Source organism: Accipiter gentilis, chromosome 11 (genome assembly GCF_929443795.1).
Source record: "Accipiter gentilis chromosome 11, bAccGen1.1, whole genome shotgun sequence".
In the NCBI taxonomy this organism is placed as follows: Eukaryota; Metazoa; Chordata; class Aves; order Accipitriformes; family Accipitridae; genus Astur; species Astur gentilis.
The window spans coordinates 14,594,755-14,620,547 of NC_064890.1; the positions used below are offsets into that span (position 1 = coordinate 14,594,755).

The 25,793-nt window shown below is 39.2% G+C and overlaps 1 protein-coding gene across 5 annotated transcripts in view; it reads right to left on the minus strand.

Moving 5' to 3' along the window:
• The window catches only part of ORC5 (origin recognition complex subunit 5), a 74,586-nt gene extending 66,028 nt beyond the window's left edge, over positions 1-8,558 (minus strand). The window contains exons 1-4 of one of the 5 annotated variants that reach the window (XM_049814249.1): positions 8,507-8,558; positions 6,214-6,368; positions 5,432-5,615; positions 3,747-3,839 (exon numbers count right to left, since the gene is read on the minus strand). In XM_049814249.1, coding sequence (XP_049670206.1) covers positions 3,747-3,839; positions 5,432-5,542 — 204 coding nt within the window. In that variant the 5' untranslated portion in view covers positions 5,543-5,615; positions 6,214-6,368; positions 8,507-8,558. Of the gene's footprint in view, positions 1-3,746; positions 3,840-5,431; positions 5,616-6,213; positions 6,369-7,027; positions 7,099-8,494 lie in introns of those variants that run through there. The other 4 variants (XM_049814248.1, XM_049814252.1, XM_049814250.1 and 1 more) reach the window with 4 other exon arrangements.
• Between the last annotated feature and the right edge of the window lie 17,235 nt (positions 8,559-25,793).

Below are 25,793 nucleotides of genomic sequence, written 5' to 3' on the forward strand. Positions count from 1 at the left end.
GTGTACCTTCTATGTTTAAAATGTGTGAGCAATACACAAAATGAAAACTAAATAGCATTTAAATCAAAGAAAAGCTAGACAGTTGTAACATATTACGGTATCATAAAGTAGTCCATTACAAATTACAGTTTCTGGATAACATGAACTTCTCAAACTTACATTACAAAGAAAGTAATCTAGAAGCATACTCCCCAAAATACTCTGAATGTTTTTGGCATTCACTGCATACAAACGATAAAGTATAAGCTTCTATATCAGGCACGTGTAACCTGCCTGCTTGTGCGGAACATTTTTAGAAAACCGGATCTTTTCAGAGCAAAGACTACGTGAAAAAAGCAGGGTATGAGATACATTTTATGACAATCTATAAAATGTACTTTTAAGTACCAATTTAGTAATATTGAAAAGTTATGGTCATTTGTCTATAAATAGAAGACTACAGACTACAAAATAGTACCAGTATTCAAACCTACATAAGGCAAAAAAAGGTATTTTTCTAGCAAGTCTGTTTTTAAGAAATAGATTATTTGCATAGCTCCATACTCTCTGGTAAGGCATATGTTCTTTTTTACACTGAACATTAAAACCTCTGGAAAACATTAGTCATTGGGATACATATGCATTACTTGCAAATTTAAACTTCGGATACAGGAATATATGTGTCTGTGTGTGTGTGTGTGTGTGCACGCGTATATAACAAAAAATATATACACAGAGTACTTCATTCCAGTCTTTCTACTTAAAATACAATATATGGCATATGATTCAGCAGATGTGGGAAAGCGTGGGTATATGCTAGCAATCCATTCAAACTGTGTAATAAAAAGCTTTCTTATGATTTTGAACACTACTAAAAGAAAGGGACTACATCTCCAAAAGCACCTATTCAAAGTGCTGCACCTCCATAGCAGAAGGAAAGCTGGGTGCCTCAGATGTGATTCACACCACCACATTATGTAGGAGACACTTATACTTGGCAACAGGAAGTTCTGTAGAAAGAGTTGCTGCTTAAATCTTATTCCTTTCCAGGGTCTGGCCACATCTTTGTATATGTCACAAGTGGGTGGCACGCTGTTAGGAGCATTGCACAAAAGGCTACTGCATGAAAGAGGATCATGACCACTGTCTTCCACCTTTCTCCCTCTGCAGAATTTTTAATGAACAGGACAAGATTACTGTGTTCTGCATAAAAAACATTCCATATGTGGTAAGTGCACTCTGGACAAACCTAAAGTATCAGGGCTATGAGAACACACAAGTCGAAATTTATGGTTTAGGCATAAAGCAGGCACCTGTCACTGGTGTGAAGTACATGACTGACAAAAAAACAGGCACCAACAAGTTTAGATGGAAATTTCTGTGATGACACCCTTCAACTTAGGAGGACTTTAAAACCTGTTTGGGGAAAAATTAGAACAAGGAATAAAACTAGCATGAATATACACATTTGCTAACAGAAAAAGAAGGGTCACAAAAGTGGCAAGGACCTAGTACTTAAAAGTCTTCTGCCAGCACTGACCAGAGAGGGACTGAAATGAACTTAAGGCCATACCTCTCTACATCATTCCTCAAGATAACTTTTTTTGTAAGAAACATGCATTCAGCCACAATGACCCACTACTTCTATGTAGTTCAGATTCTCACATGATGCTTAAAGAGTAGGTTTCTCTGCCTGCGGTCATTGCAATTGAAGTAAGTCCATTCCTGACAAAGTTCCTGCTTCAGTTTAGTAACATATAGCAACTCCAGTATTCAAGGATATAAGTCATCTCCCAGTGGACAGCATTAAAGTGAGGGTTTTTTTCCATAACAATTGAGGGGAAGGCAAGTTTGTAGTCCCAGCTCCCTAGGAATGTAAGGCTCCAAATTCAAAACTGTACAATGAATTCTCAGTAGTTTCCACTTCACTCATTTCAACATCTGTCTTATCAGTCCTCCTTGACCTACTTCTTACTTACTTCTACGCTGTTTTCTAAGAGCAGGAATCCAAAGGAAGTTTATGTTAGATGGCAAAGCTGAAAAATAACATACAGTCCTAACATTTGTGAAAGTGACGCTCCTACAGGAGGAAACAGCTATAGTACCTGCATGGGAGAATAAGATCCATCCCACGAGCAAAAGACCTCGCAACGCCAAGCTTAGTAAACACAAACACACCTGAAGAATTAATTTTATTACATTAGAAACTATGAATGGCATCCTGTGTAGGGTTCAGTTATATGGAACTTAGTTATTGGGCCTGAAAATAGCTCATGGTCACAAGACTGTTCCAGGCGCCTTTAGAAGGCCTTGAACAGAATAAATAAGAAGATAGAAGAAGAAAGATCCCAATTAGGAAAACACAGGTGCACGTTCCACAATAAAGGGAACTTGGCACAAACAACCTCAATTCAGGGGCTTATCTTGACCAATTGGACTGAGACAAGTCTTGTATGCTTTAATTAACACAACCAATTATGTCTTGTGTTTGTGCGCGTGGACAGTACCAATGTAACCAATCACCGCTTATGCTTGTGCGCATGGACAGTACCGATGTAACCAATCACCGCTTATGCTTGTGCGCGTGGACACCAAGTGCTTGCATGTAGTAGCCAATCAAAGTCTCTCAACAACTTAGAGAATTGTATAAAAATGATTAGCTAAGCTCAATAAACTGGCGACTTTAATCATCACATTGGTGTTCCGTCGTCCGGGCCCCACATGGATTAATCCCTAAACCCTACAATCCTGTTTCTTGGGGTTTTTAACTTATGATGCATATCAAACTGTGTTTGGAGGATGCAGAATAAATTAAAGTGCACAAAATCTGTATTTTGAAACAGGTTCTGAAAATATAATACTAAAAAGGGCTATCAATACACTTTTTCCCATTTAGAGCTGATTCATTAAGCAAAAGAATAATCATTTAGTGTTCAGGAATTAAATCAATTGTTCCTATGCAACATTGCTCCAACGTTTTAGAACTCCTGCATTGTTTCTTTTTCAAAGCGAAAGACAGATTTTCCTGCTTCTTCAAGAGGGCTGATTGGAACTAACCAAATTTGCTGCAATGAATTCATCTCAAGACTGCAAAAACAACTATTGGCATCAGAAAGAATGGCAGTTGCCTGGTATTCAGCCAGTGATTTTCACCATTTCAGACGCACTTTTTTTTTTTTTTTTTTTGCCAGGATACATGTAGCTTTTATGTTTGCTTTGAATGCTTTTAACAATTTTGCTACATTTAAGCTCTTAGGCTGACATTTAAATAGATCACACACATCCAACTGAATATTATTAAAATGAGTTTGTTACTACAAAACAAATAAAACAAAATTCTATGACTGCAAACTCTTTACTTTCTTCATATACAAGTAAAATTAATTTAAAGAAGAATAACAAGAAGATTCAGAAAAGGTATAGTGTAAATGAACTGGAGTCATCATAAAAGCACTTACTTGTCACTGGAGCTATTTCAGGTTAAGTTCCTTTTAGAGAGCTGAACAAAATTTGGCTCCCTTTTTTCTTTTAAACTTTCTTTAAAAAGTTATTGTGTTTTATATTATATCTCACTATGTATGACTTCATTTTATCCTAAGTGCACTAGTGAGAAGAGTGGTGCGTTCATCACACTGTAACTGCAGAAGAAGAGTCTAAAAGGTAGAAATGGCTGGGGAAACACACCATTTTGACAAAGTAGAAGCTAGTTTGAGGACGATCTGTTACAGATAAATTCTAAATTCAATATCCATTGTGAACATTCTTACCTCTAAGGTGTTTAGAAGAGTTTGCATCACATAGGTCTTTCCACTAGATGTATGTCCATAGATAAAGATGGATGGAAAAGTAAACTGCTGACGCTGGGTGGAGGGAAGGAAAAAAAAAAGTTGTTGCTGTTTCAATTCTTTTTCATTTAACAGATAAATGATTTACCAATGAAGTTTCCCTCCAAAAGAAAAGTTATCTTTTAAATTGAGGCATTAAATATAAAATACACCAATTATTATGTAATCAATGTCATCAAGTTTTATGTTTCATCTTCACTGAAATACTGGGAGGATAAGTCCCAAGAATCAAGTATCACATAGAGCTACCAGTGAAACTGCTATAACATGAGGATACATTTTTTATGGGAAAAACACAAACAAACAAACAAAAAACCCAAGCCAAAACAAGCAAAAAAACACACACCAAGAGAGGAAAAACTGTGAGCTCTTAATTCAAATTAGTTAACTAACTGAAACAAAATCTTGGCAAGCACAAATTGCAAGCTTTACACTGTCCTAACTTCTACAAACACTACAAACTGTTTTTCCTTCCATTAGCACCAAACAGAAAAGAATTACATGGTTTGGTGGAGGAGATGGTAAAGGAGCTCGCTCTCCTCTCACAAAGCAGTATTTGATAGAATACCTCTACTCATTTAATGGTACTGACACTGTATATTTCATGGATTACTTTTTTTTAAGATGTAGTGAGAATAATTAACTTGTTCTTTTTATTTCATTCTGAACAGGTATTTGTTTTTCTCATTTCCAAGTATCTTGTACACTGACTTAAAAAATGAATACAAAAATAAATTTGACAAACACTTTTTATGAAAAACAATTATATTCAATTAATCCAAGATGAAGGCACTCTTGTGCAAGATATGCAGATGCTCCAACCTGCATATTTAACAAGATTTTAAGTACCTATTTTTTTTAAGATGACTTGTTGCCACTATGCTTGTAATAAATACATAAAACTTAAATGCTGTAATTTGATGTAATTATTATCTATAATTAAAGGCAGAACCAGAAACAGATACTAATTTCCATTTTGTTAATTGAATGTGAATGGATATATCAACTGCTTTTAAGTTTGCAGATAAAAACCTCCATTACTTTTTATCACAGCTTTGCCAAGCAGTAACAGAATCAATTAACAAGCCAGTGATTTCCAAATCTGATGGCCAGCAACAGAACTAAGAATCAGACCAATTTCACGTACTTGGAATTCAGGCATGCAGGTATCAGATTAACAGGTTAAAACCAAACAGAATTTCTACACTGCCACTGAAAAAAACAAATACCCCAGAACTTTAGACCAGGGAAGATGACAGACTTACTTCCTGATACTAACTGGCAAAGATAGAAGAGAATCATGGAGAAACTAGGCTTCAGAGACAGCAAGGCACAAATAGCTGTAAGCTTGTTTGGGTCCTTCCAGCTGCAAAACAGCTTTCAACCTTCAAACTTGCTAGAATCTATCAGTCAAACGCTAATGTTAAAGACAGGTAACAAAAAAAAACCCAACAACAACAACAAAAAAACCCCAGCACCAAACAACAAAGACACAACCAAAGTATGTTCATAATGACATCACAAAAATGCCCTTAAATTTCTACTCTCCCCTCTGACACAGCAGAACGTCTTTGTTCTATTCAAACGTAAAATATAAAAAGCACTACCTCTCCAAATATTGACAGCAACATGGACACTTGGGATTCTCGACAAGGCACCAAACTTTCCAAATGAAGCAGCGTAGCTGCTGGGTAAGCTGGATGTTCAAGGTTAGGCATTTTGATGTTCCTGTAGTTAGTCACCTAAACATGCACATCCCATTTCAGGCGCAAAGACAAGAAATAAAGTGATCTGGAAAATAAAATGTTTTAATTATCATTTGTTGTCACATACATAAAGGAGGAAAATGAACAGGAGTTGACAAAAAAAGCTAAACAGACATTCTAGCTCAGCATAATGGTATAATTATGATAGACCTAAGAGACTTCATCAAAATCAAACTTTACTATGTCAGGCATTGTACAGACATTTTCACACCAGACAGAATCCAAAAAAAATCAAATAAAAAGGGCAAGGCATACAGGGTATGAGCAAATCAACATAACAAATAATAGTCATAGTTTAGTTAACTGGAGAAATATATACTTAGTTCTGGTTTTATATACATTTAAAAGTAGCAAGGGAATACAATGAGGAAAGTAGATTAGTCACAGATGATCACCTACCTGGACAACCAATAACCCTGGATTTACAAGTAACAGAGAAAAGGTAGGGCATAGGGAAAGATGAAGACGACAAATAATAGCTCTTCGGATGTCAACAGGAACACTTACCCCACCTTAAAAGGAGCAGAGGCACGTGAAGAAAACCCAGCTGATGGTAAAGACTCCTCAAAAATAGTAGGAGCCCAAACCAGTCAGATAAAGTTGTAATATTAGTTACAGTCTACCTTTTAGACAAGGACCAGTCAAAGACGACTGAGGGTCTTGATTGTCCAAACACTGGAAAGGCTGGATTTCAGTGACAGCATATGGAAAAACACCTCAATCAATGATACCACTTTGTCTGCAGCTTCTAAAACTGCTGCAAAGATGGTACATTTGTCTGTAGTGATAAGAACAACATGCAGAGAGAGAACTTAAGTAACCTCAAGAGGTTACTCAAGAGGTGGATTCTGACTTTGTGAAATGTAACATAATTTAACACCCAAAAAGAAAGTTTGGAAATTCAGGTAGTGCAATAAAAGATATCTCATCAGCAAATAGACATGTCTGTAAGTTACCAAGACAAAGATAATAAGCAGGGTGCTCCAAACACATTTAAATATAAGTATTTACAGCCAAATATGTTATGCTGGGCATAAGTACAATGCCACATGAGAAAAGATTAGTTTAGCAGAAGGAAATCAGAAATAGCATGGGAAATGGAAAACAAACTGTTCTGAAGAAAAAAAGCAGTATTGGGTTGCACTGACAGGGGAGCTGTTGGGCTACAAAGGAGGTTCATAAATACAAGTGTATTTATGGAAACACTTAATAGAGTTCATTTTGGTACCAATCTCTATTAAGTATTTCCATAAATACATTTGAGGAAAGATTTTTTCCTATTATTTTTACACTTCGCCTTCAGTGTTTTCTGAAGTAAAATTAGGACTGTAGAATCATCAACAGAAAAACAAGTGGAATTAATGAGGAAAAACGGATAACCCTGACAACAGAAGTAATGCCAGTATTATGAAATTCAGCACTTCAAATTACACGTACTTGTAAGTAATCATATCACACCTAACCAGGACTACAGTTAGATACCAAGTAATTCTAAGTCTGAAGCAACCTGAAAAATAAAGAAGTCAATCACATAATAAGTATCAGAAATCAAAGTAATGCAGCTATCAAAAAAAACAAATTGTATGTATCAGGCAAATTATTTCCCATATAGATAACCATACAAATAGCCTTGGCCCATTATAACAGTCTGCCCACCTGTCCACTGTATCCATTCAGATATCTATTCAAAATGGCATGGAGATACAAAAAATTGAATAGCTTGATTAAGGTTGCTCTTGAAAAATGAGCTAGGAGTAACTATGAAGGATGAAAAGAAAAAAATTTAGACAGTAGCTTCCAAAACAGAGGACAAACAAGGAGGGAAAGAGTTTTAAAAAAGGCTGAAAAGTTTGTGTGGCTTTAAGGAAAAAAAGATAGCTCTATTGCTCCATTGGCTACATGGGAACAGGGCTTGACTCGGTGTCCTAAACTATCTGAAGCCGTAAGATGCTTCAGCTTCTCCACCCTGATGCCCAGCTGCACTCCTGAAAAGCATGAATCGCCTGTTGATCACATCCTATCTGCCAGTCCTATCTGCTTCTCAAACACCCTAGCACATGTCAGCTTACACTACACACATTTAAGTCACTGGATGAAAACCTACATCTCTACTGACTATATGTAGGCGTCTTAACCTTCAACAGGATCCCATCCCTAAGTTCACAAGAGAAAGGATGTTTAGAGCAACTTGTTCACAAAACAATTCATTTAGATTAAACGGCAACGCTGCCACAAGGACCAGCATGAGCCCAAGGCTGAATTTAGGATGTTCCTGTCCAGGGAAGGTTGTACGGAGGTTGTACATGTCGCTCCAGCCAGATCAGGAAGGACAAAAAAGCACCTGCTTTCTAGCCGAGTCCAGGGAAGGATACCAAAAGCACAAGAAGTTAGATTCCATGGCTGGACTGGATGATTTAGGAGCACTTCCCTCAGTTCATTGGTCCTAAAATACCTGCACTTGGCATGTCTTTCCACGCTTTAGCATGGAAGTTGGCGGAACTCAAGAGACTCGCACGGTTCTGCTTTCCCTCAGGCCCTACAAGCACCCTCGCCCCGCCGGGACGCCGCGGCACAGCCGTGCCCCGGCTGAGGGGAGGGCGTGACGGCCGCCGGCCCCCACAGCGCGGCCCCGCTCCGCGAAGCCCGGGCTCAGGGCTCCTTTCGCCACGCGCCCGTGAGGCTGAGGGCGGGGCTCGGCCCAGGGGTCAGCTCTGACGCCGGCAGGCCGGGACCCCGGCGCCCTCACCCCACCCTTCCCAGCCGGCACGCAGCTCTGCCCCTTCACCTCACTCCCCTCCTCTCCCCCCGCCCAAGCGCCAGAAACCGGCCGGCCGGCCGGCCGCCCCCCTACCCGGGCCGGGCCGGGCCGGACCGAAGGAGCCCCGCCACCCCGCTCCGCTCCACCTGGCGACTCACCCCGGCTTCCCACACCCACGCCGCGCGGCCGCCAGCTCCCGCCGCCGCTTTCTGCGCATGCGCACACCACTCCCTCCCCGCCTTCCCCGGACACAGCGCAGGTGCGGAGCCCGCACGCATGCGCCGTAGCGACGTGAAGCTGGCTGTCCCTGGCCTAAGTCTGGCAGCGCGGGAAAGGGCGGGCGAGGTGGTGCCGTTGTGAGGGGAGGTCGCTGCCCGTTCCGCGGCGGGGTGAGGCAGTGCCTCATCCCGCAGGGAGAGGCGCGTATAACGCACGTCCCTGGACGTAGGTGTCTTTGTAGCCCTGTCTTTGCAGCCGCCTGGCAGCAGTTCCCGCAGGGAGAGGAGGATGTTGAGGTTAACGTAGGGAACGCTGTGTCACTGGGGCGGAGAGCGGTGCTGCTGGTCTCTGGGGGTCAGGCCTGGGCCTGGGGCGTAGAGTCCGAAGGAAGTCGTGCGTGCCTATGCGTTTCTTGTGGTATTTGTTAGCGTAGCCACCTCCCTTACAGGCGCGCAGACGAGCCCATGGCGTCTGGTGTCCCTGGTAGGATGCGTAGGGACGAGGGTCAGCTTCAAGGCGCATCCTCTGAGGGGACGGGGGCATCAGTCACAGGAGCGGTCTGGAGGTGTTGCATCCATCCTCTCTTCACAACTGGAAAACATGTTAAAATTGACGTGAAATTGTACGTGTAACTCATTTATGTTAATAGAGAACACAGCTTAAAGGAATGGCTGTGGAGTCCCTGCTCCAGTCAAGCTTTGCAGACAGTGCTCTCTAAAAGCACACAGTAATACATTCAGATTACAGTTCAAGTTGTATTATGCATAAACATTGCACATTGTATTAACGGGATAAATATGACAACTGCATGCAGCGTTATGAAAGCTATAGCGATATTCTCCCTCCGCAGTCTAAGCTGGGTGAAGTGTTAAATAAGTGAATAAAGCCTGTGTGAATCAAGCATGATTAATTTTTAACAGACAGGTTTTTTGTATAAATATGTTTGCATGCACAATCATCATATCTTGGCCTGAACACAATTTCAGATCTACAGATATATTGTAAATTAATGGACCAAACCCATACTGAATGGAATTAGGAAAAGAGAAGCAGAAAAAGATGCAACTAGTTCTGATTTATGGTTATATATACACCAATTTGCGTACATTCATGTTTTTAAAATGATCTGTTATTTATTACAGTTTTGCCAAAGCATAATAATAATATTATGTATAATATATATATAATTATTATTTTTAATGTTACTGGGTTTGCATATGTGTGGGCAAAACTGTAGTATTACTAATTCCACTTATTTGCTTGTTAAAAAAAAAAATCTTAATTTGGAGTAATAGGTAAGTTTTAAAGCGTTATATCAAGGCACATGCTTCCCAACAGAGTGAAATACTTTTTCTAGCTCTTGAAACCATGAAATCTGTTGAGGCAGATTCCTCTGCATACAGATAGGCCATGTTTCAGAAAAAACCAAATGTAATAACTGCAAGGAGTCTCAGAAAGTCCACATTTGTATAGACTGTGGGAGCTGAAATAAAATACTTCAGAAGCAGTTCTTAGTGATGTTCAGAATTTGCATCTGAACAAATCTTAAATTTGGCTTTGAATTGATCAAGAATCCTAAAATGAGGGATGAGTCTTTAAACAAGTAGTTTTACTTAAGTGGTTGCTGACAGTGTGGCTATCTCCTGATTCTCTAGGAGCATTGATGGTTCAGGCTCCAGTCACTCCTGGGGTCATTTCAGCACAACATAAATCCATATTGCCTCAAAGAGGAGAGTCTCACTCTTGCTGGTCCGCCTGCACTTCCACTCATTTCCTGAGCCTAGGATTTGGGTGGTTATGGAGAGAGCCAGCTCAAGGAAACAGTCCTGCTGAAATTAAACCAAACCAAAAGAATGGTTACTTCAGTAGTTGCAGCTTCACTTCCAAAAGCCTGCTTATTAACAGCGTGGGACCACCACTACTGTCTCATTTAGCCTCTAGTCTGAAATTCAAACAAAATACCCAGTAATAATGCTTTTTATTAATCCCAAGTGGCATGATTATTATGAGTTAAATAATGAAAACGTATCTGTATAGTTTTAATAATTTTAAAATACTAAGAATATCTGTATTGATTGAAATGGTGGGACTATAATGCTATGTTTTTGCAGGACTGACGTGAAGAAAGTAATACAGAATCCTGGATTCTTGGTTGCGCAGATGAATAACTATTACAGAAGACTGTTGAACAGTTCTGTCCAGTTTCTCAGGCCTATCAGTGTCCATATATTCCTACAGGAAGTCTCTACTTGCCAGTAAAACTGCTTAAATTTAGTAAGTGTGATTTTTTATTTTCATTCAAGAGGTCGAAACTCTTAAGTAGCAGTTGCTAGAGATAGGATTCATGCCTAAGTATCTAGCTGGTTATGTGTAGCATAATAATTTTGTTTCACTTTACATCTTACATTGACCACATTTTTCATTGATACTGTTACTGAATATACATTTCTGCACAGCTTTAAATGTTTTCTTAATTTATACTAAGCTTTCGCATGTCTTTTTATCTTATGCTGCCTATTAGTTGCTTACAATATAAAATATATTCAAAATGAGAACGCAAATAATAAACTGAGTTTTGCAACTTGTGTATAACAACGGGAGAGAATTTTTTCTCATTGTGTTCATGGTCAAATATTTTATATTAATACTTTTTTTGTTTGTCAAACATATTTTCAGTACAAGTAGTGATCAATTTTCACTTAAGTTTTTTTATCCATAGCTCCATTTCAGCAAAAATTGTTAATTATAGAATATACACTGATTTCATTAAAATCACTGGGATTCCTCATTCTGTAAATTTACAAACATGTGCTTAAATGATTTACAGCATTAGGTTCTTTAATTTATATATGTAATTCTATATATATACATATATACATAGAAATGTGTATAAAGCATATACATATTCTATGTAGAACTATAGGGAGAGAACTATGTATATAGAATATGTGCAGTATTTCATTTTTTTATTCCTCAGTCTTTCCAAGATACATTTTACCAAAGATGCCATTATGCAAGATGCTATTGAGACTGGATCTGGATTATTACTTAGCAGTCTCTTCCTATTCAAAAAAGTCAATTCGAGCTGAGAGAGGTGCAGAAAAGGGCTCTGATTAAGAGCAAGAAGATAAGAAATTATTGCTCTGGAAAGGTGTTCTCTTCAAAGCATCACTGGGGTTGTTTAAGAAATTACTGCAACTACATTTCCTGCCTTGTTGTATGATACAGCTCTCTCGGCCGAGGCAGTGGAAAGGATAGTGTCATCATCTTCCTCTACACAAGTCATCCATTTAACTTAAATTCTCAGGCAGAAATTATTTAAAATATAAACTGGGTGATTTTTCTTCAAAGTGCACGAAGAGATCTCAAGTGGTTCATTGTGCACACTGTGGCAGAGGAACTAACCATAATGAAAGAGAAAAGATACCTGCAATAACTTTTAAAAAGGTTCCAGCTTTATCTGCTAATAGCTTTCTGACACAGCCTAAATAAGGGTAGGATCTGAGCCTTGTTGAAGAATAGACACCAAACTGGGGCAAAGAGCTGCTTAAACTAAAGGACAATGTTGTAAAGGAGCAAATAAATATTCTAAGTACAATACTGCAATAGAGGAACACAAACTTCAGTAAAATACACTAATAAAAGCAAACTCCTTAATGTTTATCCAGATGGAAACCTGTCATTCCAATTGGTATCATTTTGCAAGTGTGTTATTTAAAAAATGCATAATTAAATACATACTAAAAGAACATTTGAAGGGCAAAAGTATGTTGGACCAGATAACTTCGGTCAGTCTGAAGTACACCTACTCTGCTGCTGGCCATTCTGGGGAAAGTAGCTGTAGGCACCAGCTGTACAAAGGTGCTGAAGTGCCTAACAAAGCAGTCTGAACACATTTTCAATGCCCACCAGAAGCCTAACAGTTATTACTTAATGTCAGTTGAAATCATACAGAGGTAGATAAATCTATGTGCAAGCCCACATTGCACTTGTAACTGCAAAAGTTATTAGGTGCCTTCAAGGTGTCAGCCCCTCTTTCTCCTGATACTGAAACAAGGAAGATCAAGGGTAGTTAGGCTTTGTAATAGGAGATTTGGTCTAAAATATTGTTACACCAGGATAAATAGTCCTTGCGGACAATTCTGTGGGCTGTGGATTGCAGGAATGCACTATATTCCCTTCACATCTTTTGCTGTCTCCCACTCAACCCGTGCCAGTGCCAGTGGGTAACACCAGTGGTGAGCAGAGGATCTCTTCCACTGGCACTTAGCGGTAGAATCAGAAACTGAGGATCTGATCCATAATTTCTCACTAAGTTTGCTAAAGATAGACAAAGATGAATGTTTAACAATCTAATCATTAGTGATTATAATCGCCGACAGTGGATTTTCAAGCAATTAGTAGTAATTAAGCTCTCATTTATAACTCATTATTATGAAAAACAGTAATTCTATATATGAAATACTCCTATAGTATCTAATGCAGAGGATTTCGTAGACAGAAATATATGATGAACCATCTAGATTTTCAGATCTCCAAATGAGATTTGGTAAATATATCATCATAGCCAAATACTGCTAAAATTTCAGCTGGTTGCTCAGACAAATATGCTGCATAGTATCATAAGGGTTTGCTTAGAATTTAGGCCCTAAGCGGAGCAATCTGTTAAAGGTGAAGGAGAAAAAATAAATATTTTTCCTCAAACTTCCAATAAATAACATCAATTCATACTGGAGATAGTTTAATTTTTAATTACATTTCCATTAATTCTAGGCACTGTTTATTTTCAAATTTATTTTTCTGGGAAAATTATGTACTAGTGCCAACCTTTTCAATTAAGTAGAATGTGTATTTCTTTAAGAAGGTATGTAGCAGCTTGCAGTAATGTCGGTACAGACAATGCTTTACCAAGAGCATATCATTTTTGCATACAAAATTGCTGAGTTTTTATAAGTTACATTATACTCTTAATAAACCAAGAGGACCAATGGAGATGGATGTCACTACACATATGTAACCAAAATCTTTTATTTATCATTATATATTCAGATTGTGAAAGTCATACCAAAGTGACACCACTTCTAGCTGAAGTTAGTTCTACCTGCATATTCTTGGTTTACTTGCCTAAATGCCTGCATGTAGACTAAATTAAGTAGGCATCTGAGTTTGGACTTAATGACTTTCCATAACTGGCGTTTGTGTGTGCACTTCAGAAAAATGAACTTTTGTTTGTGAGACTGCATCTGATGTGTTAGTGACTTATCAATCCTCTTTCAGAATTCAGTAAAAAGCAGATATTTATGGCATGCAGAATTTAAGCAAATCACCAGCAAGCATCTATGTATTTCTCTAGTTAAGTGTTAGAAAAATCTTATGTTCATAGTATTTATTCTCAGGTGAATCAAGGTTTTATTTACATGCTTCAATATGCAAAACTATTTTATGCTGGAATCAAACTGAAAACTGTTTCTTATCGCAGAATCAGAGAATGGTTTGGGTTAGAAGGGACCTTTAAAGGTCATCTAGTCCAACCCCACTGCAATGAGCAGGGACATCTTCAACTAGATCAGGTTGCTCAGAGCCCCGTCCAACCTGACGTTGAATGTTTCTAGGGATGGGGCATCTACCACCTCTCTGGGCAACCTGTTGCAGTGTTTCACCACCCTCATTGTAAAAAATGTCTTCTTTATATCTAGTCTTAATCTACCATGTTTTAGTTTAAAAACAATATCCTATCGCTACAGGCCCTACTAAAAAGTCTGTTCCCATCTTTCTTATAAGCTCCCTTTAAGTGCCGGAAGGCCGCAATAAGGTCTCATCGGATCCTTCTCTTCTCCAGGCTGAACAACCCCAACAACTTTCTTGTCCCTGCAGGAGCCTGGATAGGGTCGGGACTGGGTGGAATTTTCAAATAATGCTGTTTGGTTTTTCACAGGGTAGTGACAGACTCAGAGGAAAAGCACTGAAAAAAATGCAGTCACTTTTAGGTGAAAAGACTTTTGCTCTTCTGTGTCTGCTACTAAGCAGCAATTTGTCTACCTAAATACCTATCTGTAGTTCCAAAAAGGAAATATTTATCTCAGCTAACCTGTGAAGATGGAGGTGAGTCTTCATGCTTTCTTATTTCCCCAATTCTGTTTTGTTATAATTTTCATTGCAGAGTTTCAAAAGACTAAGCATGCATCTGCACATTAACAAGTCGTAAATTAAAGGGATGTTCCATTTCATGACATTATTTGTAATGCCTTACTTTTCTTATTTCCTAAAATATCATAGTATGCAGCTACGCAGGGAAAATCAGCGCTCCAAAATCTGTACTAAAGCAACTTAGTGATGTGCCCATCAGTGAAATGAGAGGTGAAGACACATTGCTCAGCAGTTTGGTGTCACAGATAGGCAATACATTTTCCTAATACAGCTCGCCTTATGATGTTGTTTTGTGTTGCATACATGCATGAGTGTCTCCGTCAGTCCAGACATTCTTGCCAACTTCATTTTTGTATCCACTTGCCAGTTTCAAATATATCTATAGGAGAATTTCTGTATCTATGGTACTAGCTATGTAGAAGTTTATTGAAAATAAGCAGGAATGGCCCAGCCGAAGGAAACGTTCCACTTTGAGTTTGTACCCCATCATACACCAGCGAAACCTCAAAGCAAAACTGCATCTAAACAGATTGCCATGTTGGGAGATGTTTGCCTCTCACAAAGCTGCAATATCTTTTGCTCTGTGGCAGAAGTTAGGGCGGTAACCAGCATCTCCAAGCCTTTCTGGTCTATATAGCTCACTGATGGGGCTTGCAAAGTTTCTGCTGTGAAATGCAGCAATATTTGCCAAGTTTCTCTAAACATAATCCACATGACTCCATGCGTGTTCTCTTACTAAGCTGGTAGTGGAAATATTGACAAGGTATCACATCATTGTAAAGGAAAATCATCCATTCACAATTGATTAAGATAGCTTCCCACATCGTTTTAATGCCTGAAGTTGCTAAAGTGTAATGTGTGAAAGCTGAACCACAAGAGAGAGATGGAATCTGAGTATCATGTGAGGATAAGCTTGATGTAACCATATATATGTGCATGGTGCAGCCAGTCAGTGTGATGTAATGCAGCTCACATCACTGTTTCTTGGAACAGGAAAAATGCCAGAGTGCTATGTTACATACAAAGACAGGTTGTGAGCTATTGATGTGGCTATTAAGTGCACTGACAGCAGTGTAAGGCACCTCGATTAACAAGAAATTAACCAAAACTAAACATGCAGGTCCAGACTGGGAGAGCAGCTAATGACTGATGTTACTCTATATGCATTTCTGATATGCAAAATCTGTAATCCCAATTTCTCATGGGTCTTCTGAACCAAAACCGTGGCATCTGGTCATTACTCTACTCCAATCCAGATACAAGTAGCTGTGCTGGGGCAAGGTAAGGGCTGCACAGCCACATTGACTGAATTGTGTGGTTTTAACAGGGGTACAATCATGGACAGTTTACACAGACACTTTGTTAGAGACCCCTTAACAACTTCATTAATTCTGTCATTAATTCTACTTCAACCGCATTTCCTCAATTGTAGGCTTATACAGGAGCTTTCTAGATACTAGTGTCAATTAAAGTAAACCTGAAGTTGTTTTCATTTATATTAAAAAAGTAACTCACACTGCATTTATCTTTGCCCATATCCTGAGGTACCCTAAACAGAGCGTGCTGACAGCCTTGGCTTCCAGCTTTACCGCAGTTACACAGTCTTCTGTGCTGGGTCATGACATCCTAGAAACTTTAAAGTGGTTTTTTTCTCCCATGACATCATCTGTGATGCAGATTTCACATTCCCAGGGAGCATAATCTGTTGGGAGAGTTTTCCTTTCCTTGAATTGGGCATATAGCTGCTGAAACATTCATTGTGAGCTGGTTTTCTTTTATCTGGGCTTGGTATTCTTTTAAAAGTGGTTGAGTCAGTTGCTGTTTCATAGTCACAGCAATATCATGCTCGACTTAATTTCTGTGGGGTTTTTTTGCTAGCTTCCAGTAAATTATGAGAGATAGATCCCAATGCATTTTTGTGAATGTAGAATTGAAAATGAATGTAATCTTTAAACAGAAAATCAACTAAATATTGAGGCTGTAAGAGGAAGCAGCAACGAATTCATCACATTTGTGGACTAAACTTTAATATCACAATTTTAATCTATAAAAGTAAAAAAGCAGCTAAATTTCACCCTGGGCAGATAGACTGCTTACTGAGACTAATAAGAAATCCTATCTACTTCTCAGCTTGAACTTTTTCTTCAGCTTATTTTCCATGGCCATGCAGCTGTCTCAGTCTTATGCCAACCTCTCAGCAAAATAAATTTGGCATTTAAATAAGTGCAGAGGAGAAAAATTCTGTGCTAATAATTTTTAATAATCCTAATTCATTATTGATTAGTTCTAATGACAGTAAGCAAAAAAATTGATTTGCTGTTTGTACTGAGCTGAAATAATTTGCTTGTAAAATGAAAGCAATTAACCAGTAAGACTAACAGTGATAATGTAATGATCTTCCATTTCTAATTCACTCTATTAATAAAAAGGTGTCTGTTTGGTGAATGATGAGCAAAGGAATGCAAGGTAGTTTTAGGTAGTAGATCTTTCATTGCATTTGTCACCAGCATGTTGTGGTTTCTTTCAACTCTGATAAATAATACATGATTTGGGGAGAAAAGCTGTACAAACCTTGGTAGATACAGATTTTTTTCCTTACAGTACCCTTTGCGTAGCAATAAATGACCATGTAGGACTGACCTCTTTCTTCTTCATGTCTTTCAGCTACTTTGTCAATATTTATAACCACCATAGTTTTTCTCAAAGTGTTCTAGCACTTAACCTACACAACCTATACTCAGCTTTTATCTAAAGAATAATCTGTGCTGCCTTTGAGAATTGCTGCACTTAGAAATGTTTTTTCTTCTTGTTACTTACTAGTATGGTATCATAGTCAGGTATACCCTGTGCTCATGATATGCAAGCAATATTCTTGCTTGTTATTCTTTTAATAGTTAAAACTGAGTATTTAAAAATCAGTTTTGAAACCACATGCAGTATTTCACTGATATCATATACTGAGCATCATATCCCACCTTCAAGCTTCTGTTTGGTGTTCCCCATCTGTATGTCCAGCAGTTGTTGGCCCCTTAATTTACAGCTTCATCTGAGAAGTTCACAATCAACAGGCTAGTTTTGATGACTCTCCCCCACAATCCCCCAGGATCTTTGTATAATATTATTTCATTCCAAGGTATGATCACATACTTCATAATTATGACCTGTATATTCTGTTCCTATGCGTATGTGTGAGGTTGCAGTCCAAAAGACGGAGACAGACAGACTGGAGACAGATCACGCTGATCACCAGAATAAGCCATAATCATAGAGTAGCGGAAGCCTAATTATTGCATTTTTTTTCTCTTTTCCTTAGTATATATTGTAACAAAAGGCAGTGTTAAGGAAGGAATTGGAAAGAGATAGCTCTGCTGGTATTTAAGGAGATGTATAAAAACGTTTTTAAGTGTAGGCGGTGTTGATTGGAAGGACAATGTGGTTGAGACCATGAGCTGATCAGAGATGCAGGCAACATCTCCTGTTAAAACATGAGGAGATGTGTGTGTGGTCATGAGCTATATGTGCAAAAGTCCTGTTCTGAATAGCGACATCATTTGAGAATAAAGAGATCCATGATGGTGCTTAGGCTACAAGTGACCATCAGAATGGAGAAGTTGCCCACAGAAAGTCAAGAAAGAGAGGGAGAGTCCAGGCAGGTTAAGAACTCTGGTTTAGACCCTTTCAGCTCAGCATGACTTTTAGTCTCTGAAGACTGATGTGTGAGAGAGAGGCTGTAATTTTTAGTTTTGTACAAAAGAGGACTGACTTGAAGAGAAAGAGCGAGAGAGTTGTTAGTATTGCTGAGCTAGAATAGAGGTAGGAGCCAAGTTTTTATTCGGTAGAGAACATGAGAAGATTTAAATTAAAAAAATACCTGCTGATACTCTATCCAGAAGAGTTCTCTCAACTGTGAGTAAAACCAGTTTTCATTTGAGGACATTTCAACCGATGATTTCAAACTTCCAGAGTACAGTAACTGTTTTCTCTATGAAACCAGTGATGCTGCCAAACCCTGCCTTTGTGTCAATATGTATTATGCTGATACCTCAGTTTTATTAGTTTACATGTCAAGACACTGCATGTGTTGAATTCTGTTTCATTCTGAAAAGATCAAAGGCAAAACGGTGTAACAGCCACATCAATTATTTATGAATCAAGTCACAATATTGAATGTGTCTTGATCAAAATATGGCTATGGCTCAAAAGGGAATGCTTACCTCTGCTCCAACCCAGCATAATTCAGAAACTGATAGGTCAAAGTTGTTATTTTTTAAGTTGTTATTGTTACCAAGACTGCCATGGCAAGTAAAAACCAGCTGCATCAGCAATTCTTGAATCCAGGCATGGAAGAAATGCCCAGTACTGCAGACCTCTTGTATGTCCTGGTGGGTTGTCATACGTTCAAAAAATACAGAAGCCTATGTATTTCACACATTTGCTTGGTATATTATTACTTCCAGTGGAAGTTAGTAATTAGAGATGTCTTTGCTGCTTTTCCCTTCTCCATCCTCCTGCAAAAGATGTATAGCAGTGGCAGACATCCTATGGTCTGCTATGCCTACTACATATATTCTAATGTGCAAATTACTGGCTGAATTAGGAATAACACAACGGCCCAGAGGGGAACAGCATGTATGTCAGCAATGGGCCATGAAGGTGGAGACCAGAGGGACTCTGGGGAGTAGCAGACAAGAATAATTGAAGGCAGAAAGTGGGAGCTCGCTGAGTGTGAATGCTGGGCAGAGAGCAGTGAAGTAGGGCTGTGATAGAGAGTTCTGGAGATGTGAGCATCAAATGAGAAATAAGAATGTGCAGGAGTTGCTGTGATAGGTATGGATATATCCTTGACAACTAGTAAAACAGTTTGTAACACTCTTTAACAAAAATATCTCCGAGAAACAGGGATGCCAGTTCTAGAGCAAAGGAGTGGCAAGCCATCCAGCAAAATGCTGTTATTATATGATGAAGCATGCTAGTTTTCTTCTGGAGTTCAGGGTGAAATGAAACATGTAAGAATGGACTAAATCTTGACAACATTTCCACAACAAGTATGAACAAAAGGTGTGATATCCCATGTGTTTCTATAATTGAAGATATAACTCATTTTGGTGACAGCTCAGATAGTGGCAGTGAAATAGCCTTGACCTAGAATATACTAAATCTGGAACAATCAAACAAGAAGTGCAAGTGTGATTCAGACAGATTTGACAAGAGACATCTCAGTCATTTTCACAGAAGAAAGCTGTAATATTACCATCTTTCTGAAAGGGGATAACAGAGGGACAATGGCTATCTGTCTTGCCTTTATGCCCTGCAGTGGCACATGTGGCCAGTGATTTGATGTCCCCAGCAAAGAATTGTCCCAGGTTCTTATCTATGCCCAGTGCCCATGTCTCCAAACTTGGTGAGTGCTGCTGTATCTGAGAATTGGCAAGGATTAAGCCCTCACTACAAAAGTTAGCTACCAAAGCATTTGGACATCATGTAATGGGGGAAAGCTCACTTTCTGGGCTTCCTAGAGCAGATTTCCATGCTGTTACACCTTCAGGCTAACAGGACATGAAATACAAGGTAACTATTTTGCCAAAGCTTTGTTTTTTCAAATTTACATCACAATAATTATCAATTCAGTTTATGAATAACTCCAACTCATCCATCTAAGGAGTAAACTAAACAGTCGTAACTTAATAAAATGTTACTTTATATTTTTTATTAATTGTTTGAGAGCTTTCTTCAAACATTTAGTGACAGTTTGATATGACTAATGTATACTAGCACATGGTAGCGTTTGTAAGAATAGATTTACAGGTTTAGTGATAACCAAATCATATACAATTGCTTTTTTGAGCCTCCAGTGAGACTTGATGACATGGTCAATTATATGATTTTGGTTGTATTAGAATTTACAAGATTCCTGTTTCTACATCTCATTACACTTTTTTATACAGCACCTTTGATTTCAAGCACTGGATTCTCATAACAGCAACAATGCAAAATATGGAAGAAACCTTGGATTTTCATAACCACTTCCTTTAGGTGTTGTGCAAATCAGCAACAAATAACTTTCATTAAGTATATATTTGTTATAGGTAAATTATCTCAATTAATGGAGTTTTAAAAGTTTCTATCATGCAATTTATTTTCAGGTTTGCTCAACCCTCTCTGTTTATTGTCTTTCAAAATCTTTGCTCCTTTATGGCTAACGCTGTGGCATTACAGTCATGGTGAGAATCCTACCAGAGAACGTGGTCTGTCTGCACAGGAGTGAGCTTAAATCCTGATCTTGTTATACAAGATTCATTTTTTATGAAAATACAATTCAGAAGAACGCTGTGGCAATTTGCTAATCTTGTATGTCAGTGATGTTGCTGTATTACATTGATTGAGGGGAGAGAAAAACTCAGTTGTGCTGAATTACTGTGTGCTTTGGTATCACCAAATAACCAGCACTGCTGTCTGGATTAAAAAAAAAAATATTAAAATGGATTTGTGGCACTTTCCTGTGACATCCTAGAACAACTGAATTCTCAAAAATGTCTTAATACTTACCAGGTCCCTTAAATGTTTCATGTTGGGCACCCTGAATTGTAAGCATCCCAAATCATCTCCTATCACTGGACCATATATGCAAAATACGAATTATGATTTGATCTTCTGTGGACTTTCTGACTTTAGCCCAACACTTAGACATATTTGAAAGCCATGGTTGACACATTTTGCCTACCAGTAGAGCCACTTCTCAGCTTCTTATGTTTTAAAAAGAGCTGCCTTATGTATTACTTGAATTACAAAACTGAGTGCTTAGACATTCCACCAAGCAACAGATAACTGGGGAGACCTTCTGGGAAGCATCAAGATGCAGATGCCTCTCGTAATATACTGATCAATCTGTTTCTTACTGGACTTTTTCTTTGACAGCTGATTTTAAAACAAAGATTTATGTCACATCACTGAGAATTCTGTGTTAAATACAAAAAGCATGCAGACTGTAAATAAACAGATTTCATAAGCCCACACAGATTAGATGCTTGCAGCACATAATGCTACCTGGCTTCATCATCTGCAATGCAACAGATATATTAAAAGTAGCTGGTGAGTCCAGAAACTGCTTCTTTTTGCCCTTTCTGCCTGAGAACATGATGCTATTAGGGGAAAAGGAGGTTCCTACTCATGTTGCAGCATCATGTGGAGCTGGACTGGTGCTGCAGTGGTGAAAATGAAGCTGCTTAGACTCCTGGCACCATGGGCTACTGCACTGGGGAGTCTGAGCCTTCTCCTGTCCTTCACAGTCACTGCATGAACAGCACTGGCTTAAAAGAACACACTTGACTCCATGACAGTAAGAGATAAATCAAGAAATAAAAAAACTTGGTACAGATTGCAGGGATGATCCCACACTCTGCATGAAAAGTTATTGATGGAGGATGAACACATGCTGCAGGAAAGCCTCCTTGGAACATCTGGCAGTATTATAAATAGCTGCATATTCCCAGGAGATAGGAGAAGGTTAAAAAGAAAAAGAGGCTGCTTCGTGCCTGCTGCTGCTAGCCAAAATATACATTAGTATAGATCACAAGGTAGCAGTGAAATTGTTAGGCAGCAGCTGGTCCAGGTGGAGTCCATTTCTTAGTAGTAGTTCTATTCTGAAACTCCACAAGCATTGAGGAAACCATGGGGGAGCAAGCAGAAATAATTGGGGAATCTGTATGTTTAAAGATAAGTCCCCTGCTACTGACCCCTGCTTCAGTGCTTTGCAGGACTTGGCAGTGCCTACGAGCTGCCAAAAATGTGTCGGTGGAGAATGGAAACAGGGTTATTCAAAACAGGTTTAAAGAGCATCCTAACGTCCCTGTGCAGCACCCCGAGCTAAGCTTCATTTCAGGGCCCGCAGACACACATTATACATAGCCGCCAGGATCACAGAATAGGAAAATAAAATTTCCTCATGTCTGTAACCTGTTTTCCCATTCTCCTGTGGTGGAGACTGTCAGTTTGGCCTTTGTGCCTTCCTTAGTAACCTCAGAGGCTAAAAAGCTTTTTGCAAACCAGCACATACTATTTCCTTAAGAACAATTCACAACTTCCAGGCTGTGTGGGATAGTGATTCCATCTAGTCTAACTGCTAACACAAGGAACCTGTATCTACAGCTGCAGCTCAGAAAAAGTGAAAGAACTTTGCTCAACCTTTGTTAGAGTGTTCTCCTAAATAAGGATTAATTTTATCACGTAACCAGGCTTTCATTCAAGAAAGCACTTTTGCTTTCTAGTGCATCTCCAAAACAAAATTCAGATGTATTGCTTTGGTATTAAATTCATTTGGGAGCTCCCACTGTTACCCCAAAGCTATGTTTCACCTCCAAAGCATTATATTAAAGCAGAAAGATGTCTGCAAGTCAGTTTTTAAAACTGTAATATTTCACTTGAGTTGCATTTATGCAGAGAGGGGAAAGAACCTCTCCAATGTTTTTTATTGTATCATTTACATTGCAGTCAGGTTGTCGATAGCCCACTTAGCAACTATTTGGCGTTTCCTGGCTAGCACTGTAGTCTCCCTCAACAAACCCAGGCAGGCAGGGAGGCCACATGCCACACCATTTAGTGATGACCAAAGCCCTGCTCACACCCAGCTCCAAAGCATTTAGCTCAGCTGGCTCATCCAAAGTGAGCTCACACTAACTAGATGGAAGAAAACAGATTCAGCCCGGAATGGTCCAGGCTCTGGGATGCTCGGCATCCTCTTTCTTCAAACTGTGGCTACGTTGCCTTTCAGTGGCCCTGTTCTGATGGGAGCTGTAGCTGAACGCAGAGGGTAGAAGTTTGCCTCTGGTTTGAATGCTGCTCAGCCTGTTCAGGGGGCATAAAAGATCTTTCTGGTTCCTTTCTCCTTGTCCTAGGGTTTCATCCTAGGAATGTTGGCTACAGACTAGCAAACGAGCAAGCATACGCTTCATTTTAAATAAATGGGTATTACACTGAAACAAAGTAGATCTATTCACATCCTTAATGTAAAGCATATGCTTAACTGCTACCAGGATGCCTAAATCTTTGCAGAATTGAGCAACCTGCACTCGAACAAACCTCTGCTGGAAAAAAATGATCAGCCTGAACTGATGTGCATCACCCTGTATTTGAAGCACAGTGGTTTCCAATGCATTGTCAACCCCCCTGTGTAACTCTTATGTGTGTTTGATTTAATTACTGCATGTGATAGCCTCAGGGAAAAACATCTGATTTTTTAATGTACTGTATCAGTTGCTAAACCTCCTGTGAAGGAAGCTAGCATGAAGTATATGCAGTATAAGGAAGACTGATGTTCACACTTCTACCGTATCACTTAGGCTGTAACTAATATCAGCCATTCCTGCCAAGGTAAAGGCTCTGAAGAAAGCTCATACAGCTCCTTACTGATGGCAAAAATAGAAGCCTTAAGTTTGGATTCCAGCCTATCTTCCTTACAAATGCAGGTCTTCATTAGAATTGAAATGAGAGGCGAGGAGTAGCCTGTTCTGGCGTAGACAGGCAAACAAGGGCTGCTTCACACTGACTTTCCAAACCATTGAATTAACCAGAGCTTGTTTTGCTGTTTCCATTAAGTGTTAAAACTGTCTTTAGAAAGAATTAACTATCCTCTTTGGTTTTTGTCCTATGTACTCTGCAAGAGACTAAAAACATTGATTAGCATCAGTGCCATCTCCTCTCCCTTCATTCAGCCAACTACCTGCATTGGATTCCTCATCTCCTTCTGTGTTTAGGCTGGAGGCTGCTCAGGGCTCCTGCCTTCTGCCTATTTTGCCTCCTTTTACAATTGGCTTGGAAGAAGAGGGGACTATTTCACAAGAGATTGGTTTAGCATTAATATAAGAAGGATCTTTGAAAATTGTGTTGTTTATATTTATATTACATTCAGAACAGTGCACTACATGCCAAAACCCCAGGCCATTCTCTGGGTTTACTCATCTATCCACATAGACTTGGACTGGGCACAGTAATTAACAAAGCATTAGTCTGATGACAAAATACTTGCAGTTTTGTCCATCTTCTTTGGGATTTCTCTGCCACTCAGGCATTTCTTTAGTTCCAGGTTTTGTTGTCCATGGTATGTCCAGCACATCCATCCCAGTCTCTGGAGAAACACATAAAGCACTGAGTGTCAGACACAATTAAAATGAACTGAGTAAGGCAAATGGCAAGCCCAACCATTCTCATTTAATTACATGCCATGTTTCTTTCAGCAGCTCATAGGCTTGTCTTCTAGATTATGTGGGCATACTTCTCACCAGGCATGGGAGAGGGAAACATATCTTGGAGCATACCTGGAAGCAAAATTTTTCAAGTCTACCCTAAGAATGGGCAGTTATTAAAATAATATAAAGAGGTACTAGTGTCCTTTACAACCTGTGGACATCAAGTACAGTACTTTAATCATCCCTTGGTCTCTTTGCTAAGAGCACGCTATTCCAGTGCACTGCATGTCCTTAAATGAGAGTGGGTCATGACAATGGGACAGTGTAGCCTGGCTGCAATGGATTCCTAATTTCAAGTGCACTGACTGACTAATCCTTATTACAGCTTTATCGTTTCTTACTTTGAGTCTTCAATAAGGCACAAATGACCAGGTGAGCTCCATCAGAGGCAGGAATTGAATGCACATATTCCAGCTCACAGGCTGTCTTCCCCAGCAGCTGTCCTTCCCCACGTCAGCAGCAGAGGAGTTAACCAGGCAGTGTCTGAGATGCATACTGGCCCACAGGATTAAAACAAAGCTAATAGCAAGTGACAACCTGCTCTCCTGCAGCTCCAGCTGCAGAATCCCTATGGCAACTTAGCCAAAATGAAACTGTCTTCACCCACATGTCTCCGCTATTTGCAGGAAGCTCTCTCTGAGTGCCCAAAAAAGCATGTGAACCTGACAGCAGATATAATTTCTTGCCACCACAGGGATAAGGTATCTGTCTTCAGCAATTTTTTACAGGGACCATCTTATCCAGATCGTCTCTGTAACAAAAATTGTGACTACTTTCCACTCTATTCCTAGCAAAAAAAATCCTCACAAAAAACCCGTAACGCTCAGCGCTCAGCTCC